This window comes from Caloenas nicobarica, chromosome 2 (assembly GCF_036013445.1).
Source record: "Caloenas nicobarica isolate bCalNic1 chromosome 2, bCalNic1.hap1, whole genome shotgun sequence".
Taxonomy (NCBI): Eukaryota; Metazoa; Chordata; class Aves; order Columbiformes; family Columbidae; genus Caloenas; species Caloenas nicobarica.
In genome coordinates this window covers 49,172,189-49,191,247 of record NC_088246.1, presented here as the reverse complement: position 1 = coordinate 49,191,247, position 19,059 = coordinate 49,172,189, and the positions used below count along the sequence as shown (strand labels likewise).

Here is a 19,059-nt window from a genome sequence, read left to right as displayed (position 1 = left end):
TCGGGGCGGGGCTGGTTTTCCCGCCACTCCCTCCGCGCGGGTGGGGGCGATGGGCGCAGTGTCGGCTTGTCCGCGTACGTGGGGCGGAGGGACCTTGAGTGGCAGCTGCTCACGTGGGGAAATGCCAGTTCTACTGTCCGTGTTACTGATTTCTTCCGCAAAAATACTGCAATAATCCTCAAAAAAAGTGAACTCATCTGCCTTAGAGAGTTTGAGTAATATATTTCTGTGATTGATAGCAATAACAGGCAGCAGACCCTTCACCAAGAGAAACAGGGGGGTTGTAGGAGGTGGAGAAGTGTTCAAATTGGATCCCTTTTTCCATGTTGCTGTTGTCTCACTATTCTTTTTCTAACTCCAGCTGATGTCCCTGTTAAGTTTAATGGAGTTTCACAGAAGGTCAAGGCAGACTATAAAACAAAGAATATAATTCAAACAGGACAAGAATTGGTTACTTGTGAGAGCAACTTGAAGGACAAACCCGGAGGTAAAGCTTGAAGAACATGCACATAGTAACAAACCATGAAATTTGGCAAGGATATATCTGGTATATCTTGAACTTTGGTGAACTATGCTCATTATACACTCATTTTAATACAAACACACGCCTCCTCATCGAAGGCTACCCACCTTCTCGAGAAGATCTCTACTCACTGGCCATGCATAGAAGATTTTACGTTTACTGTACCTTTTAAACCAAGATGAGAAAAGTTTAGAGCAGTAGACTTTGAGTAGGCATAAATATGCATAAAATGTTAGGAGTGGTCAAAACCAAAATGTATAAATATGTAACTCAGCCTGCTTCTGGTGTGCTAGCTTTGCGAAAGATCGCCCAGCACCCTTTTCTGCACAGAACTGCCAATAAAGCAAATACCTCAACCCTATGTTTGTTTTGGTATCTGCATGCTGGGTAATGATCCCACCTTTTGGCATAACACAGCCATGGCAACCAACCTGTGAAGAATATATTAGATTGTTTTCTCTTAGCACATGTGCTTGTTTGCTTTTAGTGCAAGATGCATATTAACAGTAGAAAAACCTAAAGTAAGCTGTGCATATTCTTGTACAACATCTGTCCAAAGGAAGCTGCGTGTCATGGTGGGGTGACAGCCGGTTCGCTTTGGGACTCTGGGCGGGTGCTGTAGCTGGACCAGGGACAGCCTGTACAGCAGCTGCTGATTCCTTCCCCAGCTCTGAGATTGCCCACAATAACTTGTTGCCCTGGTCTTTTCATGCTTTCACATTAAAAGTTTCCAAACTCAGAGCACAGGGTTGCCCCTCTGTACTTTGAATCACTGGTATGGCAGTTTCACCGTTGTCGCTTTTCTTTATCTGTTTTGTAACCCCCTTCATGTGAATATGTTCCAGATGTTGAGAATATGGCAGTCATCAGGCAGTTCCTGTGTATGCAATGGGGCAGTTTTAAATCTGCAATAGCTTCATCTGTGTACTTGTTACTGAAATGTTCCTGGCATATTACTGGAATGCGATTGTTTTCATCTAAGGGTTTCACGAAGTATCACTTTGACTTTTATGGTTAGTATCTTTTTTAGGACCAAGGTCAGCCAGTGAGAGGTGGATCCACGCAGCCTGGGAGAAGAGAGTGAGGAGCTGGATCTCTGCATGTGGATTCAGAGTTACCTTTTTGGTGTAACTGAGGTGAGGCAGGTGAGCCCTGCAGGGGAGGTGAATAGCAGCCCTTTAGAAAAGGAGGCAGCCTTGGCCGGCAGTAGCAGAGGGCATGTTGCAGGAGGGCCACGTTCCTCAGCATGATGGTGGCACAGGGCAGGCAAAGTCTCAGTACGGGGTGTGCAGGTACAGCAGAGATGTGTCAGGAGATTTACAGCTGCCAGAGTTTCCCCTGTGGCAAATACCTCGTGTATGGAGGCAGTGCAGAGGGACAGGAAGAGGAGCTAGGAGTTCCTAGCGGCTTGTTTATTTTTTTTTTTCTTCTGGCAGATGTAGTGTTGGGGTTGATGTAAGTGGACAGCAGAGAAGTTGTAACCATATTTTTCGGATTGATCTGATTTGACCCAAGATAGCTTAGGCTGAACTACATGTAATGAAAACATTTTGTTTCCCTTGAGGATCTGGCAGTGTTCCCCTTCTCCATGACCTTTTTGCATTTAGTTTGGGTTGATTGGACTGGGCTGTATAGGCTTCTTAGGATAGTCTTTCTGTTCCACATTTGGTCTATACGGGAGCTAGCTGATGTTGCTGAGCATCACAGAATCCCTCTGGCGAAATGAGGTGTTGAAGAGTCCTCTGCCAATAAACTACTGTCTGATCCATGAATCTCATGTGTGAGATATGTGCTTTCTAATTCCCTCCCTAATTTATGTGCCCTCATTCACAGATGTTCCTTGTCCTCTCCAGTAATTTCTTTGCCCAAATAATCACATATTTTTATTATCAGAGTATTGTATGATTACATCAAGGCTTTTCTTTTATAGGAAGCAAAGTGCTTTATGCACAGTTGAAGGGACTCGGCTATATTTACTTAAATCCAGCCTGCAAAACTCTTCCACTCATTCCATCTGTAGGCTGTTTTGCTTTCTGAAACAGTGTAAATGGTTGTAGAATGATTGATGCTGTCTTTTAGGAGTATGGTGTACTCATTTGAAACCTGTTTACTAAAATCAGTGTGCAGCTTGTATGTGTGTATGGTTGATGAACTTGCTTCACTGCTCCTCTTAGAGGTTTCTTCCCCACCCCAGAGTGTGAGTGTGGAGCTGGAGTGGATCTTGTAATGATAAATTATTTTTTTTTCTTTCTCAGGTTAATAGCATCCTGGTACAGGGAGACTTTACATGGAGTAAAGCACGTGGTAAATCCGCAATTGTCACAAACTTAGCACTCTCCAAAGCTGGTGTATCTCAAACCTTCTCGGGACAGATGAACCCTGTTGTCTTGAATGTGTGCATCCTAGCCGAGGAATAACAGCATTTCAGATTTGCCTTGTTATTACTGTGAGACCAAGGAGCTGCTGGGTCATTTCCCCACTGCTCTGCAGCTTCCAAAGAGACAGCTTCCAAAGAAGCCAGCGCTTCAGGCAAAATTTCTTTCCTCCAGCCAATGCTGGGCACTACCAGCTCCCAACCCTTGCAGCCTAGAGTTTGTGAAAACCACAAAGCCTCTGAGTTTATGGAAACCTCATCTGCATTGAGTCTGTATGACAGGTAAAAGTAGAATGACGCATCACAGCTGTATATATTAACAGCAATGAGAATGAAGAACATCTTTGATTATCAGCTCTGCAAAGAGGCAGGCTGCAATAAATACCCTGAGCATGGTCTTGCTATGTACGATCTCATCCACAACTGTGTTTTTCTGAATTTCTTCCTTCCTGGGACACTTGATTTCTGAAGCTGTTTTTATTTGTTCTTTTAATACTCCTATTTTCAAGAACACTCACTACCATGTTTCTACTGTCCAAATTTGAAAGTGTATCATTTTTATCTATACGTATTCCTCTACATTCAGTAATCACTGATGAATAAAGCTACACAAGGAAGCTACTTTTTTTTTTTTGTTTCAGTTACCTCTGTAGTTGAAAGAACATATTTTTTTTTAGGCTTCTGCTTAAAACCTCAGTTAATAAAGTTCATAAAGCCTGCTTTTAACTAGTGTGTCTCTTCTCATCTAAGAGTCATAAATGTTTCTGTCAGTGTTTGTTTCAGTAGCTACAAGATTACTGTTTTTACTAATACTGCTCAAGCATGAATAAAATAAATCCTCTAAAGGCCATTGGATGTGTCCTTTGAAATGATGGCACTTTGGCCCTGCTTTGAAGGCCAGATAAATCTACTCTGGTACAAAATTTTTGCACTCATTTTAAATGCCATTGCACTACACCCAGAAGGGATTCTTGGGTTGAGTCATGTAGCTTATTCTCTTCATTTTGTTTACAGAGTCTCACCAGTGACTCTTGGGCAGAACAAGGGGTACCACAGCACAGCTATGCCTCTAGCACAGGCCATGTTCCAGCAGCATCGTGTACCCACCGCCCTTATTGTGGGGGCTTGAGTTTTTAACAGCAGGCAGCTCGGAAGGAGAGGGAATGGGGTATATTGTATGAGCCAGATGTGGATCCTGAGGGATGAAAAAAATTAACCTTTCAGATATTCAAAGGGAATATACACCTGCCCACCTTATATGTGGGTTAGGTTTCGATCTAGGGTTATGCAAAGCAGGGAGCTCATTGTGGGAAGAAGTGTGGCATGTTGCACAGTTCCAAGCCGGTCTGCCACGAGGACAGTCACATCAAAGATCGGTACAAACTTGTGCCATAGCTGCACACATCGACACTGCTCATTTCCGTGCCATGGCTGGAAACCCTACAGTGGGACTAAAACCTAGAAAGCTGCTGTGTGAAGCTCACAGCTCTTAAATATCACTTGTAATGCTGTGTTTGTTAGCACCGTTCAGCCGGCTGAACATGAGCCAGCAGTGTGCCCAGGTGGCCAAAAAGACCAACAGCATCCTGGCTTGTATCAGGAATAGTGTGGCCAGCAGGACTAGGGAAGTGATCGTCCCACTGTACTCGGCACTTGTGAGGCCCCACCTTGAATCCTGTGTTCGGTTTTGGGCCCCTCATCATAAGAAGGGCATTGAAATACTAGAGAGAGTTCGGAGAAGGGCAATGAAGCTGGTGAGGGGCCTGGAGCAGAAGTCTGATGAGCAGCAGCTGAGGGAGTTGGGGCTGTTTAGCCTGGAGAAAAGGAGGCTGAGGAGAGACCTTATCACTGTCTACAGCTACCTGAAAGGAGGTTGTAGCGTGGAGGGTGTTGGTCTCTTCTCCGGAGTAGCAAATGATAGGACAAGAGGAAATGGCCTCAAGTTGTGCCAGGAAGGTTTAGATTGGATATGAGGAAAAAATTCTTCACGGAAAGGGTTGTCAGGCAGTGGAACAGGCTGCCCAGGGAAGAGGTGGAGTCACCATCCCTGGAGTTATTTAAAAGGCATTTAGACGAGGTTCTTAGAGACATGGTTTGGTGCTAGAGTTAGGTGATGGTTGGACTTAAAGATCCTGAGGGTCTCTTCCAATCAAAATGATTCTATGATTGCCCAAGAAGCTGCTTCTGGTCCCAGAGGCTGTTTGCTACCTCACCTCTGGAGGGGTGAGGGGATGCTGAGAGTGACGGAGACGGTCTGGATATTTGCCTGTAGGGTCTGAACTAGGTCAGGATGACCCTACCAACCTTTCACCACTCTCAGACACAGGCATGTTAACAAAAGGGGCTTTCTGGGGGCTGGCAAGCCCCTGAGCATCGCTCCTGCCTGGCAGGTTTCAGATGGATGACAGTGATGAGTTGCACGGTTGCAAAATGCGAGGATGCGGATCGTTTCCAAGACTCCAGTAGATGGTGCTGTTATTCCTGGTTTGTTTCGGCTGCTGCTGGTGACCTGGCCGGAGAGCTGGACTGGGCTGGCAGCGAGCGAGAGAAGCATGGTCAAAAGCTCCTCGGTAAGTACACCTGGGCCTTTCGGGGTGACTCCCTGTGGTGAGAGACATCGCCCACCCCTCCTAAATATCCCAGCTGCTATTTAGTGGTGTAGGAGAGATTTAATACTATTGCAAAGCCCCTGGCTATGGCGACTAGTGAAGAAGTGTCTTCAGTGCCAGCTTCCATCTCCTGCAGTTGGAGCAGAGCTGGTCCAGCCAGTGCTTTCCCTGCCTCTCGCCTGCATTTTTGACTTCCCTGTAGCAGGATGGTGCTCTCTCACAGGGATCGTAATACACTTTTTGTAAAAGAACCCCAAACCTACTCTTTTTTCCATATGTATCTCTGTGTTAAACTTCTTGTCTCCATGCTCAGCTGCACACATTTATCTTGCTTTTAAATTTCCATAAGGGAGCAAGGTGGGATGCTGCTGGCTTCCAGTGTAGAGAAACACAGTGCTCCTAGCTGAATATGCCTTGGAAACTTTCTAGCTCATCTGTTCTGCTTGGCTTATTGCTTCCAGCATTTCTAGAGTGACTTGTCCTCTCCATGGTACTCCCAAAGCTCACAGGTATACAATTCATTGCACCTGTTGGCTTTGCTTAAGTGGGGAAAAATTAAGAAGCACATGTAGAGAGAGAATCAGACTATGTACCATTTTTCTTTACTTGTTAGTTTGCTGTTAGAGGTTCTAATTTGAGAGGCAAGATTAAAACAAACAAACAAACAAACAAACCACCACCACCACTCCCCTCTTCACAACATGTTTTCTGGAGGCTCCTTTAAGCCATGTTGCCTGCTCCCAGCTGGATAAGGTTTTACGAGCCCCAGGTGCCAGGGGCTGGAGTGTCTCCTACCCTTTTCTCAAAAGAACCGGTGTGGGGGTAGGTAGGAGTGAGCATGTTGTTGGCTTTGTGGGACAAACTCACTTTGTCTGAATGCTACAAGCAGCCAGTCATTCTCCATCAGCTCCTTCAAGAGGGCTGAGAAGTCTAGCAATTAGTTTTTCTGATTTCAAGGGTTCAACCTTTTGAAAAGTTCTGAGATTAATTCTAAGTCTTAATTTTGTTTGCCTAAGCATGGCTTGGGTTCCTCCTTGATTTCTAGGCTGTTCTTGTACCCTGTTTAGGATTTTCTTTTTTTTCCTTCTGTGAAAGCTACATGTTTTTGTTTCAAAATGAGAACTGGGATTTCTCAAATCATACCTTGAATATAGAAGCAGGAACTTCATTAAAATATCTAAACTGAGACTTGTAATATAAAATGCTGCAAGTCATCAACACTGCAAGTTACCAACACTGCTTGGTGCCCAGGTGGGATGAGCACTCTGTGGAAGTGTCCTGTTGTGGTGGCTGGTTGGTCTATGCTGGCCCTCCTCCCCTGGGGTCTTGGAAGTGGAGGTTGCTCTGTTCAGGTAAGTGTCAAGCCTTTGCATTTGTTTAGTTTTTATTTTAAATCTTAGGAGACTACTCTTCTACCATGACAAGAAGAGTGGATTGACCTTCTCTTCTAGTGTCCATTTGGTAGGCACGTGTGTCAGAGCAGTGCATCTCCCAGCAGGCTGCGCCCTGGGAAAAGCTCGGAGTGCTTGTGTGCCCCATGTGTGCCCCGGGACATGAGGGCTGCTGGAAGGCTCTGCTGTCTTCTGGGACTGTGGCTTTGTGATCAGTGACTCTTGGGACTCTTCTGCTAACAAGATAATTGCAAGACAAAATACGGAGGAGGACAGTGAGTGCCTCCTCTGGGGCAATGTAAGACAGAAGGGAGCAGCGTAGGAACTGCAGAGCAGCCTTCTCTTTCCTTGCCAAAGCTGGGGTGAGCTTAGCAGTCATGGTAGCAGCTCAGGCAATGTGTTGCTAGTACCATAGGGACCCCTGTCGTGAGCGTGTGTTTGGTGCATCTTCCTGGGTTAGGTGAGGTGCAATGGAGGCTGCCTACAATGTGTTTTGGTGCTGTGGAGCCACCGAGTCCCACCTCTCTGGAGCTGGTGGGGTGCATTTCTCATGGGGAAGGTTTGGGATAAGTGGTTACGGCAGCGTGTGGAGAGCTGTCCCACCGTGTTGGTGTTTGTGGACCTGTTTAGGGGCTTGTTGGCAATAGGGGCTCTGAGCTGGTGCCTTGACTGACCACAGAACAGAGCTGCCCCCAAAACCACCATGAGGCTCCCTTCTAGCCAATGGCCAGGTGGAACAATAGCCTTGCAAATAGTTTTAAACAGATATTGCTTTCAGAGGCTCTGCTTTGCATCCCTTATTCTTCCCTCTGAAGGTGAGGCTGGGACGTGCCAGGAAAGGGGCACTGTGCTGTCTGCAGGTGGCTTGTGGCTGCCAGCGCATCAGTGCCAGCTCCCCATCACCCAGGGAGGATAACAATCCGAAATTAACTGTGACTAGAAGAGGCTGAATCAGCACCGGGTTGGGATGTGCTCTTGGCTGGGAGGCACATGATTTGGAGGGGGGTGGGAGGGAACCAGGGCTGCCCATCCCCAGGCAGATTGCACTGAAGGGGATGGTAGATGTGGGGTAGAGTGGAAGGAGGAGGAGGATCAGATTGCGCATGTGTTTCTTGCTGTGTCTCTTGTTGGAGCGGCAATGAAGAGATGCCAGCTCTGCATGTTGTCCAGGCCAAAGTCCGACACGAAAGACCCTATTCTGGCTACATGCAACCCCCCTATATTTTTAGATGGATATCTGTTTTTTCTCCTGGACTTGGGGATGGAGAAGTGCTGTGAGCAATGTATGTCTGGCTCATCCCTGATGAAGTTATAGTTTAGGCTGTTTGGTGGATAACTGGTTCAAACACACAACTTGGCTTTGGTGGCACCATGGTAGCGTTGCATACCCAGGTGGTGACTTGTCCTGTTCCAGGACAACTAGATTAGCTCTTCAAAGCCAGCAAAAGGTTTTTAAAGCTACTTACCCTCCATGTAACTGGCATTGTGGGAGACGTAAATGGCTGAAAGGGCATGTGCCTGACATTTGGCTTTCCCTGGAGGTGGGTTACAGCAGATTTTCACTGCTTTTGCACGAGGGGACTGGCTCTGTCTGTGGGTCAGTGCTCAGGGCAGCGCAAAAGTGGAGGTTTCCCCGCTGCCAGCTCTCTGCTGCTGTGGCACAACCCCATCCCACGCGGGGACAACGGCAGATGTGCGGGAAGTTGAGCAGGAGCTGCACAGATTTTCCCAGACTGAGCTGGAGCTGCTCGTAAAGGAAAGCTTGCCAGGGGCTTGTTAGTGATGTTTGTGTGTGCAGTGTTGAAATGCTTCTGCAGCCTTCTCCTCAAAAAAGCGCTGGGCTTCCTGGGGAGCAGAAGCTTGGTTTGCTGGGGCCCTCTGCAAAACCCCTGCAGCGCTGGCCTTGGGGCCATTTCCCTGGTGGACCCGCAAGCTGCAGTGATGCTGCTGTGGTGGCAGTGAAGCTCTGCTTTGTGTTCAGGTGGTGGCTGTACCGCTGTGCCCAAGCTGCTGTAGCAGAGCATTTTTTTTTAGTGAAGGCATGTTTTTGTTACGGTTTCTTTTTGCTCTCTTACCTGGCCCTGAGTCCTCTTGGCACCTGATTTAAATAAATCTGATAATAACCTTCATATTTTGAAGATCCTAAACATCTGCTTAGGCACTGAATTATTTACTGCTGCTGCTACGCAAAAAAAAAAAAATCCCATGTGTGTGAAATGTTTCTTAATTACAGGAAGGTTTGGATCTGCAGCCTTTTGCTGAAGAAGCCTTGGTGTCCCTAAGCAGCTTTGCTTTGAGGCAGGGACAATGGAGAAAGGGGGAGGACACAGCTGCTTGGGATGTTTCTGCAGCTGCTGTTCCTCATTAAAAATTAGTTAGTAAATTCATTTTACTAACATTCCACCTACCACTAACCTGACCTGCACACTTGATCACTGTGATGATTTGTTCAGCCTTGAGCAGTCCAGGTAACAGTGCTATGCCGCTGTGGTGGTTTTTATTTTATCTTCAGTTGAGCTGAAGTTATTTTCTCTCCCTCCCGCAATGCCTGGAGAGAGATGACATTGGAAGCTTCTGCAAACATCACTCAGTTCCCACCAGAGAAGCTCCATTTGCCTCTCTTCCTGCTTTAATATCCTCCAGCTGTTTCCTTGCAAAATTTTCTCATTGCTTGTATGCAGCAGTGGTGGGTGCAGTGCACATCCCTGTGCTGACCCAGAGTTGCATGCAGGGCTGCCGAATTTTTAACTTGTCCGCTTGCTATGCCTGGGGCCAAACCATTCTGATTTCCCAGCTCTGTGAGCTGGATTAAATTATGCTAAATCCCTCTTTGGTTCCCTTGGGCATGAGCCTCTGGAGAGCCTGTCTGGGCTCAGCCTGGGGCACTCTGGTGTCCAGCTGGTGCTCTTCTGCGTGGATCTGGTCCCCAGGAGGTGGGGAGACCCTCTGTGGTCACCCCCCTCCTCTTCTTGGCTGCTCTAACATCTTCAGGTAGCTTTTGTCCACTTGACCTTTTTATGGGGACTTGATGCTGATACTCGGAAGGCTTTTGCCCGCTGGGAAATGACATCTGTCCACCACCCCTGGGCACCTGTGGGCTCTCCTCCCTCTGCCTGCACTCCGTCGTGGGAGGATGCTCAGCATATCACATGCAAACGCATCCCCTCGCTTCAGTGCTTTCTAGTTTTAATGTGAATCATGAAGGAGTGGTACAGAAAATAATATAAAGCCTGAAAGAATTAAAAATCTGCTCATCTTCATCTCAGTGCCCATGTGGATACACACATACACAGACTGTCTGCCAATGTGTGGGAGCTTAGTGGTCTCTGTTTGCTGAGTGCACGGAGGAGGTGGTTATTCCTGTGTGGCACCACATGGTACCAATTCAGGATTTAGAGACAAAGTTCACCACTGGTTTCACCTGTCTATAGATGGCTGAATTGAAGGGGACCCAGAGAGATGGGTCCTGTGATTGCAAATGAATGATTGCAGCAAAGCCAAGCCTCGCCTTGCCACAGTGTAGCATTGCATTAGTATAGTCCATTTAAAACACGATACTGTATCTGGATTCAGCAATGGTGACTGTGTTGTGTGAGAAATGGGCCAGGATCTAGAAATCGTTAGTTTCCAGAGTTGCCTTTTTCCCTAGGGGAAAAATACATCTGAGCATTTGTGAGCAATTAGGACTTGGCTGCAGATGAAACGGGGCTGCCACCTGCTAAAGGACAAGCTGCTGCTGCAGGGCTAAGCAAGCAGCAAGAATAGCATGATGGAGAGAAAAAAATCCCCATGGTTGTCAGGCCAGAGAGCTGATAATGTTGCATGCAGCATGAATCAAAATGGGGAGATCACTTTTTAAAGCCTTTTGGTGAGCACTTCATTTGTTTTGTCAGGACATCACTGCTTTGAAGAGATGCGGTTTAGAGATGCAGTGGAGTCCAGCTTCAAAGGTCCCTGTCTGACTCGCTTCGGTGGCAGCAAAAGCACCTGATATATGGTCACGGAGAGGGGTCCCAGCGTGCTGGGGTGCAGAGAGGTGTGCGACTTGCTGCACCCCTGGCCTCCTGGGGTCAAGTTAAGGGCCTGCAGGACATTAGATTGAGTCTTAGTGCATCTTCACTGGTGTGGAAGAGTGGTGAGCAATGTGCTTCGTGCAGTGGGATAAGCTGCAAAAATACTCATCTTCGTCACCAGGGAGTTTCTTTGGGCGTGAGGAATGAGCTAGGTCTCTATCTACAAATAAGCACAGCACAATATTTAAGCTTTTAATTGAGAAACAAGATGCCTAAATACTGTTTTTTGTTTGGACCTGAAAAATTGAATTCTTTTCCCAATCTGCCTCGTGTCTGACCTAGCTGGACCTCTTTGCCCAGCTCCTCAAAGGTGGACATTTCCAGACTGAAGGTCAAATGCTCTGTGCTCTGTCAAGTCATAGAGAAGAAATAATTTCCTGTCCTGAGCATATTTGTATGACAAGATTTGTGGCATTTAGTGGAAAAATTCCAGGTAAGCACCTTTGGTCCCGAGCAACTCAGCTGTAGTGGAATCGTTACTGGCTATATTTATGGATTTGTTTTTACTGAAGAACATGAGTTTATTTTTTACAGAAATTTTAATGAAGAACAACACATATGTGAACACCAGATCTAAGGTGGCTGGAATGAATTTGTGTCAACAACAGAAAGAAACTGTAGGTGTAAAAGAGCAGGTCCACCCTGAGAAGTCCTGCCACAGAGTCCTGGGATGTCCTGTAGATCTGGGAGATATGATCCTTAAATTGCACCAGAAATTTCTAACTGGTCATAATCAGAAACTAGGGCAAAGTGCTTTTAGTCTCTGGGTTGTGCTGAGTGGTGTCGCTGAATTAGGAGTTGTATCTCGGGACTGAAATAGTGGTGCAAGGTACTGTCAACACACTGTGAAAACAGGAGCAGAGTGGGAACCCAGAGAAAGCAGTGGTGGGATACACAGTGGGGTTGAAACAAAAGGGTGAAAGTTCGGAGGAGGTAGACTGGAGGAAAGCTGTCACAAAGGATGAAATGCAGCTGGCAAAACCTCCTCCTGTGCTGGTCTAGTAGGAGTCCTCTACTCCTAGTAGAAGATGCCATGCAGCTGGGCAGAGACACTCATTGTTTTTAAAGAATACTTAATTCCTCAGGTAGAGGGACAGGAAAACAAACGAACAACCAAAACAAAAAAACAAACAGAAAACAAAAGCCCAACAAACCAAACAAAAAACCACTACATGAAATGACCAAAAAAGCCCACACAGAACCCCCCCCTTCCAAAACCTCAACTTTGTTAAAATGACAGGTAAACTCATGCTACTTTTATTAACTGAAGAAGCCTATGGAGGGACCAACAAGCACTCACACCACAGAGAAAGCCACAGTTAGCGGCCACAGAGCTGAGTCCTGTATGTATAATAGTAGTCTAGCAATGCCACAGCTGCTTTTTGTGATCAAAATCAGCGCAGCCATGGCGGGTTATGACTCTGAAGTACCACTAAGCTTCTAAACAAAGCTGTTTTAGATAGTCACTGTTAGATATATATGGATCATCACAAGTGGATGACCAACATACAGTTATAATTTTGTACTAAAACTACGATAGTTCATGCAGCACCTCTATTTTAATTTCAAACAGGAGAAACATCGCTGAGCTTATCGAGCATAGCGGGGATGGAATGGCTGTCCTCTCCCCCTTCCAGGGACTGGTCCCAGCGGGTACCCCCTTGGTCTGGGCTGGCCTGGGTAAGGTGCCCGGACACCCAGAGTTGGTGGCTGTGTGACGAACATGTGTGGCGGTGGGGTGAACGCTGCTCCTCTCCCTCCAGTCATGGGGCTGCCACCCGGGGCTGCTGCTTTGCCTCGTTTGCCGACAGGGCTGCTTCTATTAGAAGACTCTGTTTTCTTGTCTAGGGCAAAGATTATGAATGTTATTTTCCTGAGAGCAAACACAGCCTTTCTTCCTCTCCACGGTGCCCAATGTTTTTTTCTATGTGCGATAACCCAAGTGTTTGGGGATTTGTATTTGAGCATCTGAATGACGAAACCATAAATATGACTGTTAGCCCCTGGCTAACTGCCAGGATGTGTCTCTGCTGCCGGAGCCCTCTTTGCAGGTTCTTACTGGTGAGTTTATAAGACATGATAGTCCTACCACCCATGCTGGTACACTCTAGCTATGTGGTGGTCATGGGTAATTGCTGATTTTAGTCTTTATTTTCAATGCACCCAAAATGCTGCTAGCACTATTTCCATTTTAAATGAGCACCCAGGGTCTGCTCTGGGGAGAAATCTGTATTGAGTTGGTCTGAATTTACCAGCTCATTTTGGGCTCTCCAAGAAATAGCCTATCTAAACGTGAGGGGGTTTTGGTGACAGTAGTCTGCTCTTCTTGTCTGCGTCAAGGTAAAAATCTTTCACGTGTGTTGTGCTGTTTCTTACAAATGGGAGCAGGAGGCTCTGGTGGTCAGGAAATGCCTGATTCAGACCAAGCCTGGATGATCTGCCTTCCTTGAGAGTGCCTGGACCTTGGTGCCAATGTTCCCTCCTGCATCTTTCTGCCCAGCCATGGACCATCTTGGCAGAGCTTACAGCATGCGTTTATTTGCCCTAAGATCAGCACAGTTCCATAAAAAGCCTCTGTCTCACTCATAATGAATTTTCCAATGAAAACCTCAATTTGGAGAAAGGTCTGTGCCTGGGTCAACTCACCAGCCAAGAAACAACGCTGGAGTTTCAGCATTATTCCCAGAATAAATGGCTGAATTTGTGACCAGCATGGTTAATATCTGGGATATGAATCATAACTTTGGATTACAATTTCCAGACTATTATAAGCCTGTATGAGACATGATCCACTCTAAAACCTTGCCCTGCCTGGGTGTCCATTGGCAGGTGGACTTCTGTAAACTGATTAAAATCTGTGCTAGTTATACTCATCCAATCGTTTGCAAACATGTATTACTCTAGTTTCTCAATCTCTCCCACTCATCGTTTGGTGGCAAAAGGAACCTTTTCAGGAGGGTTGAGGGGAGGTGGTTTGGTTTTTACCTTCTGCTTGTTTGGGCTGACTTTCACTCTTTGTACTTGGTGTAAGTAAATCCTCCAGATCTTCCAGAATGGGGTTAGTGCTAGCTTTGTTGTTTCTCTTGTTTTTCTCCTCTTCGCGTTGCTGCATCAATAAGAGACATTTGGTTTAGTTTGAAACTGCAGATGTGATTTGTGAAATGGTTGGCCTGGCTAAGCATTTGTTGGTATGAATGTCATCTCTTTGCCAAGTTCAAGGTGCTGTTTCTCATTGAAACTCATCATGTGAGCAGAGCTGTGCTTTTGCAGGTATCCTGCTGCCCAATCTAGTTCGTATGAGTTCAAGGGTCCCTGCTTTATGGTCCTCTGCATGTTGCAACCTGTTCCAGTCGTGGATATCATGAGGTCCAAATCCTACCCCGCTAATTCGAATCATTGCATCTGTCTGTATCTTGCTTTTTCTGTCTCCGTGGTGGAGACAGACACCAGCCTCCTCCGTGAAGTGCTTCAGGAATTGATGGCAAAAAGTGTTCTTGCTCTGTTGTTATTTATGGCTCTTTAGCTTGTACAAAACCTGGCTGTGGTTTTCATAGCCTTATCATTGTCCCTAGGAAGTCTCAGGCCATGAAACATTACTTGAACTTTGAGGTAACTTATTTTTGTAGGTGGAAAGCGCAATTTATGGGAAAACTCTCTGTAGTTTTGGTGTACGAAATAGCAGCCTATTATGAGATGTCACTGCTCTTTGCAGTTAGCCATTAAATGCCATCAGAGAGGACTGAACAGGCATAAAGTGCATCTTCCCCTTATGTTCATGTTCAGAAATGAAGAGCAATTTAAAAATATATGTTGCACATCAAACTTGGCGTGTGTGGTATTTCAAAGATTGCTTTGAAAAATCAATACTTACCATTTGCATTTTCTTCTTCAGCTCTGCGTTGGCGCGCTGGTACGCTTCAGACACAGCGTTTAGGTAATAGATGGCGAGGCTACAAAAACAAATGTGTTGCTGTGGTGATAGGATCAGGGCAGAGAGGAAGTTTCACAGGGAGGGAACATTTAATTTTTGCCTACCTTCTAGCATCTAGTTTTCCCCCCAGGCCCTGCAAATTGCCTTTAGATGCTCAAGGCTTAGGAATAATTCAGGCTGCCTTGTGACATAGTCAGGTAAGATGGGCCGAGCCAGTCCAGTAGCTCACTTCTGCTCAAACAGAAGAAAAATGACCATCCTACCCCTGCCTAGTCTGGCCACGGGCTCCTGCTGCTTTGCACTTGCCTTGGCCCTTGGATCTTTACTTGATGGTGAGCCCGTTCAACTCATTACTTGGACAAAAACCAACTCAGCTGATAAAATACACAAATTTCTGCCATGACTCAAGGGAAAACCAAAACAGTCACCAAGTCACACAGGGAACTTAGAGAGAGAGGTGGGGGGCGGGAAAAAAAAAGGAAACAAGGAAAATAGTGGCAGGCAGCAATCCTCAAAGTAGAGTCTGCATTGCTTCTCGGCCAGGACCAGCTGCCTGCTGCAGCCCGACAAGGGGCTGGCGGGAGCCAGCAGAGATGGGAACTGAGAGGGAGCAGCAGCCAGGTGGAAGCAAAGCCATGGGCTTTTGTTTTGATCCTTCGTTCTGCAAAAAGGGCATGCCAAAGCTGCGGGGAAAAAACGAGCCAAACTGGAGGGAATTGAAAGGCAAGTGGGATGGGAGAGGGTGTGCTGGCAGCCAGCCCTTGGCACACAGGGAGGCGCGTGTTTTAAAACGTGCCCAACAGTCTGGGACTGTCTTGCCACCGCTGCCGCTTGCCAGCCAGCCATATTTTCGTTGTCAAAAATGTCTCCTCCTGCTTTTGTAGAGTGCTTTTATTCTTCTAAACTGTAAACATCATCTGCTCAGTAACTTTGAGCCATTCACAGGAAACACACCAGCCATTTCAATTCATCTATATATATATATTTTTTTTTTTTAAAGTAGAAAATACTCTTGTAAAAGATGAAAAAAAAAAAAAAAGCAGGCTAAAAAAAAAGTTTTCCTGACAGTTCAGAACCTGCTTGGGTGGCTCCAGCACAGGTTCAGCATCCTAAAGCACCAGGCTTGAGGATTTTGTCAGCAGAGTGCTTGACTCTAAGCCCAGCAAGGCATCATGTACCAGCATATTGGTTTCCAGGTGGAAGATTGGGAAGATGTACTTCGGAGGGCCTTTCCTGAGGCTTTTTGCAGGTATCTGTCTAGAGGAAACAAATTTATGTCCTTTTGCCTAGTGTAATGTTAACCCAAAATTCAGTCTTGGTGAGTTTGAAAATTGTTATTTTTTAACTTTTCTAAGGATGCAATAGTTTTACTTCTTCTATATTGTCAAACTCATTGCCAAGGAAATATATTGCTTTGTAATACAGGGCTTTGGTGATGCTCTGCCATTTTTGTTGTGACCAGCCATGACGTAGGTACCTGGAGTACCCATGTTTTCATAAAGATAACCAGATCTTCCTATTCAAAGCCATCTGGGATGCCATGTGCCCTGTTTCTGAGCTGCCTTCTCAAGTTCCTTCAGTAACTGAGGAAATAAATTCCTGTTACTTTTTCAGTCCCTTCTCACCCTCTGCTGTAGCAGCCAGCAGCATCGCCAGCCACCACAGCTTCCTTCCAATGACTCCTGAATTCAGCAGAGCGTTGATGGGAAAGGTGTGAACTCACCAGGTGCCTCTCCCGAACGCTGTGAGATGTGAGCCTACTGTGTCTACCGGCTAAGCCTGAGTTTCCTCTGTCCTTGGTTTATTGCAGGTTTATTGTTCAAAGGAGGCTGAGTTTGTCCATGACTGAGCTGCCCTTAAGGACTCTTGTGAGGGAGAGGGGAAAGGCACAGTGTCACAGGAAGGGGATTTGAGGAGGATGCCTTTGCTGGAGTTCAAATCTGCAGGCAGTCAGGCGGATTTGGACTGGGTTGTTCAGGCCAAGACTCAGCAATGCTGAAGCAGCCTGGGTGATCCTGCAAGGCGCTGCCAGTGTCCTGGGCAGGTCTTACAGGTCTGCTGGATTTGCTACTGAATTCCTGATTCACACTGCTAGTGCTGGTTCCCAGAAAAGGCAAAATCATGTGTTGGTCTGACTGTGAGCAGCAGTGTCAGGAGCTGGGAACTTTGCTGGGAACTCAAGTAGGCATTAGCAAATGGACTTTATCCACTTTTAGTGAGGTGCTTCAGATCTACCTGCCTCTCAAATGAGCCTGGGGATGGACCCTTGTGCTTGAACTGCTTAGTGTGGATGCTCGTGGCCCTGGCACTTCAGTTCTCTGATTTACTGCTTCCCCCAGCACTGGGAAGAGAGTGCGGGCCACTGTCCTTCTCTAGCCCACACAGCAGTTTTTAATTCTTTTTTTTTTTTCTCCTTCCCCTTGATGCAGTAAGGTGTTTCCAGCTTTGGCCAGGAAGCTCTGCAAGCCATGGCTTGAAATCCTGCTCCCAGCCCCAAATGGGATTAGGTTATATGCCTGTGTGCAAAGTATCTCTGCTTCTCCTTGCTCTGTTTCCTTTTTTCCTTGTCCTCAGGCAGCTAGAAACATGACAGTAAGACTGACACCCATGTCACCTTCTGGAACCCATCGTTGTCTGGAACCAGACACCAAGAATGGGAATAAATAGAAAGGGAATTTTTTATTGCACCCGAAAAAAGATAGGAGGCTGTCATGGCTTGAGAAAATGACTTAATTCAGTCCATAGAAGCAGAAAGCACTTTTTGAGTGTTTGCCATCAAAATCAACAGACTGTCCATTTATGATCCACCTGTTCTCTTTGTAGAGTCTATTTGTTATTTAGGCTGCATTGTAGGTTGCCTTGCCTGCTTCTTTGAGAGCTGCTGGCTCTCTGCTCATCAGGACCAGACGAAGCTCCAGCAATTGCATTTTCTGGGTTTAAATCTCTTGGCAAGCTGGATGGGGATCAGTGCAAGCACTGGCTCCAGCTTGAACCTGCCTACCTGTCCACAGCAGAAGTAGCAGCAGAAGCTGAAGACTTTCAGAGACAAGGCAGGAAACTTGTGACTTGTGTATGATTTATAGTTATCTGCTTTCTGGAGAAAATGGTGAAAGAGACAAAACTAAGTTTCTCACCACCAGCAGCCAGTTACAGGACTGTAAGCAAAAGGATTGTTATCTTGCTTTTCTGGCAAAATTTTAACGGAGGTAGTTGAATTCTGTCTCCCTGTATAGTTTGGTCTGCACAGGCAGTGTATCTGGGTGGGAAACAAGGATGTTTTATGTAATGTGACATAGGGTATCTTTCAGTTTTTGGAGGGGATTAGGGCAGAGACAAAATGATGCCTCGAGGAGAGATGGACCGCTGGGAAGGCTGTGGTGTGGGAACAGCCCAGACTGGGAAGGCGTGATAAAAGGTGTTGCTTCAGGAGATAAACTGGATTTGTGCTGTTCCTCGTCCTGGCTGTCAGTGGAGGAAAGGGCAGGAGATATTCCCTAAACAGAACATTATTTTCAAAGGTCTACCACTCTTCCACCACCTTTTTGGGGGGGTTACATGGAAGCCTCAGAAACCTGACCTGCAGCCCTTCTGCAAATGTCATCTGTTTGCAGTGAATTAGTTCTGTGATCTTCATCTCGTGTTTGTTGTAGCATCTGCTAGTGCTACTGTAAAGCCCATAGGAATAGAGCTGATAACTCTGTAATATGCTTGGCTGTAGTAGGGATGTAGCATGACACTTCTTGTCTACTACGTGTATCTGATCTGATTCTTTGAATCGTAGGAGCCGTCTGCACGGATTACAGTATGTGATCAATCTTCATTTAGGCTAAAATGAGTAAGTAGTTTGAGGGATCCCATCTACCTAGAGGGATGACAGGTAATTTTTAGTTGAATTGGGATTTTTCTCAGGCTGTTTCTATAAGAAACTTCATAACATGGAAACTTTGATTTAATTCGATGGCGTTATCTTCAGTGTAAGCTATTCAGAATGAAGGATCACAGTGCCCAAGAGCAGATGTACTGGATCAGCCCACAGCCCCATCTTCGATGTGTGTGGATGCCCAAGGAAGAGTCTGAGCAGACAAGCATATGTAATACACTCCCCAGACCTCTCCCTGTCTCCTACCATTTAGTCTGGAGTCTTCAGAGCTGCCCATA

At 46.2% G+C, this 19,059-nt stretch overlaps 1 protein-coding gene across 1 annotated transcript in view; it reads right to left on the bottom strand.

The window, feature by feature from the left end:
* Positions 1–12,560: 12,560 nt before the first annotated feature.
* The window catches only part of TMC2 (transmembrane channel like 2), a 32,715-nt gene continuing 26,216 nt past the window's right edge, over positions 12,561–19,059 (bottom strand). The window contains exons 18-20 of the mRNA XM_065629586.1: positions 14,842–14,920; positions 13,956–14,076; positions 12,561–12,814 (exon numbers count right to left, since the gene is read on the bottom strand). Coding sequence (XP_065485658.1) covers positions 12,561–12,814; positions 13,956–14,076; positions 14,842–14,920 — 454 coding nt within the window. The remainder of the gene's footprint in view (positions 12,815–13,955; positions 14,077–14,841; positions 14,921–19,059) is intronic.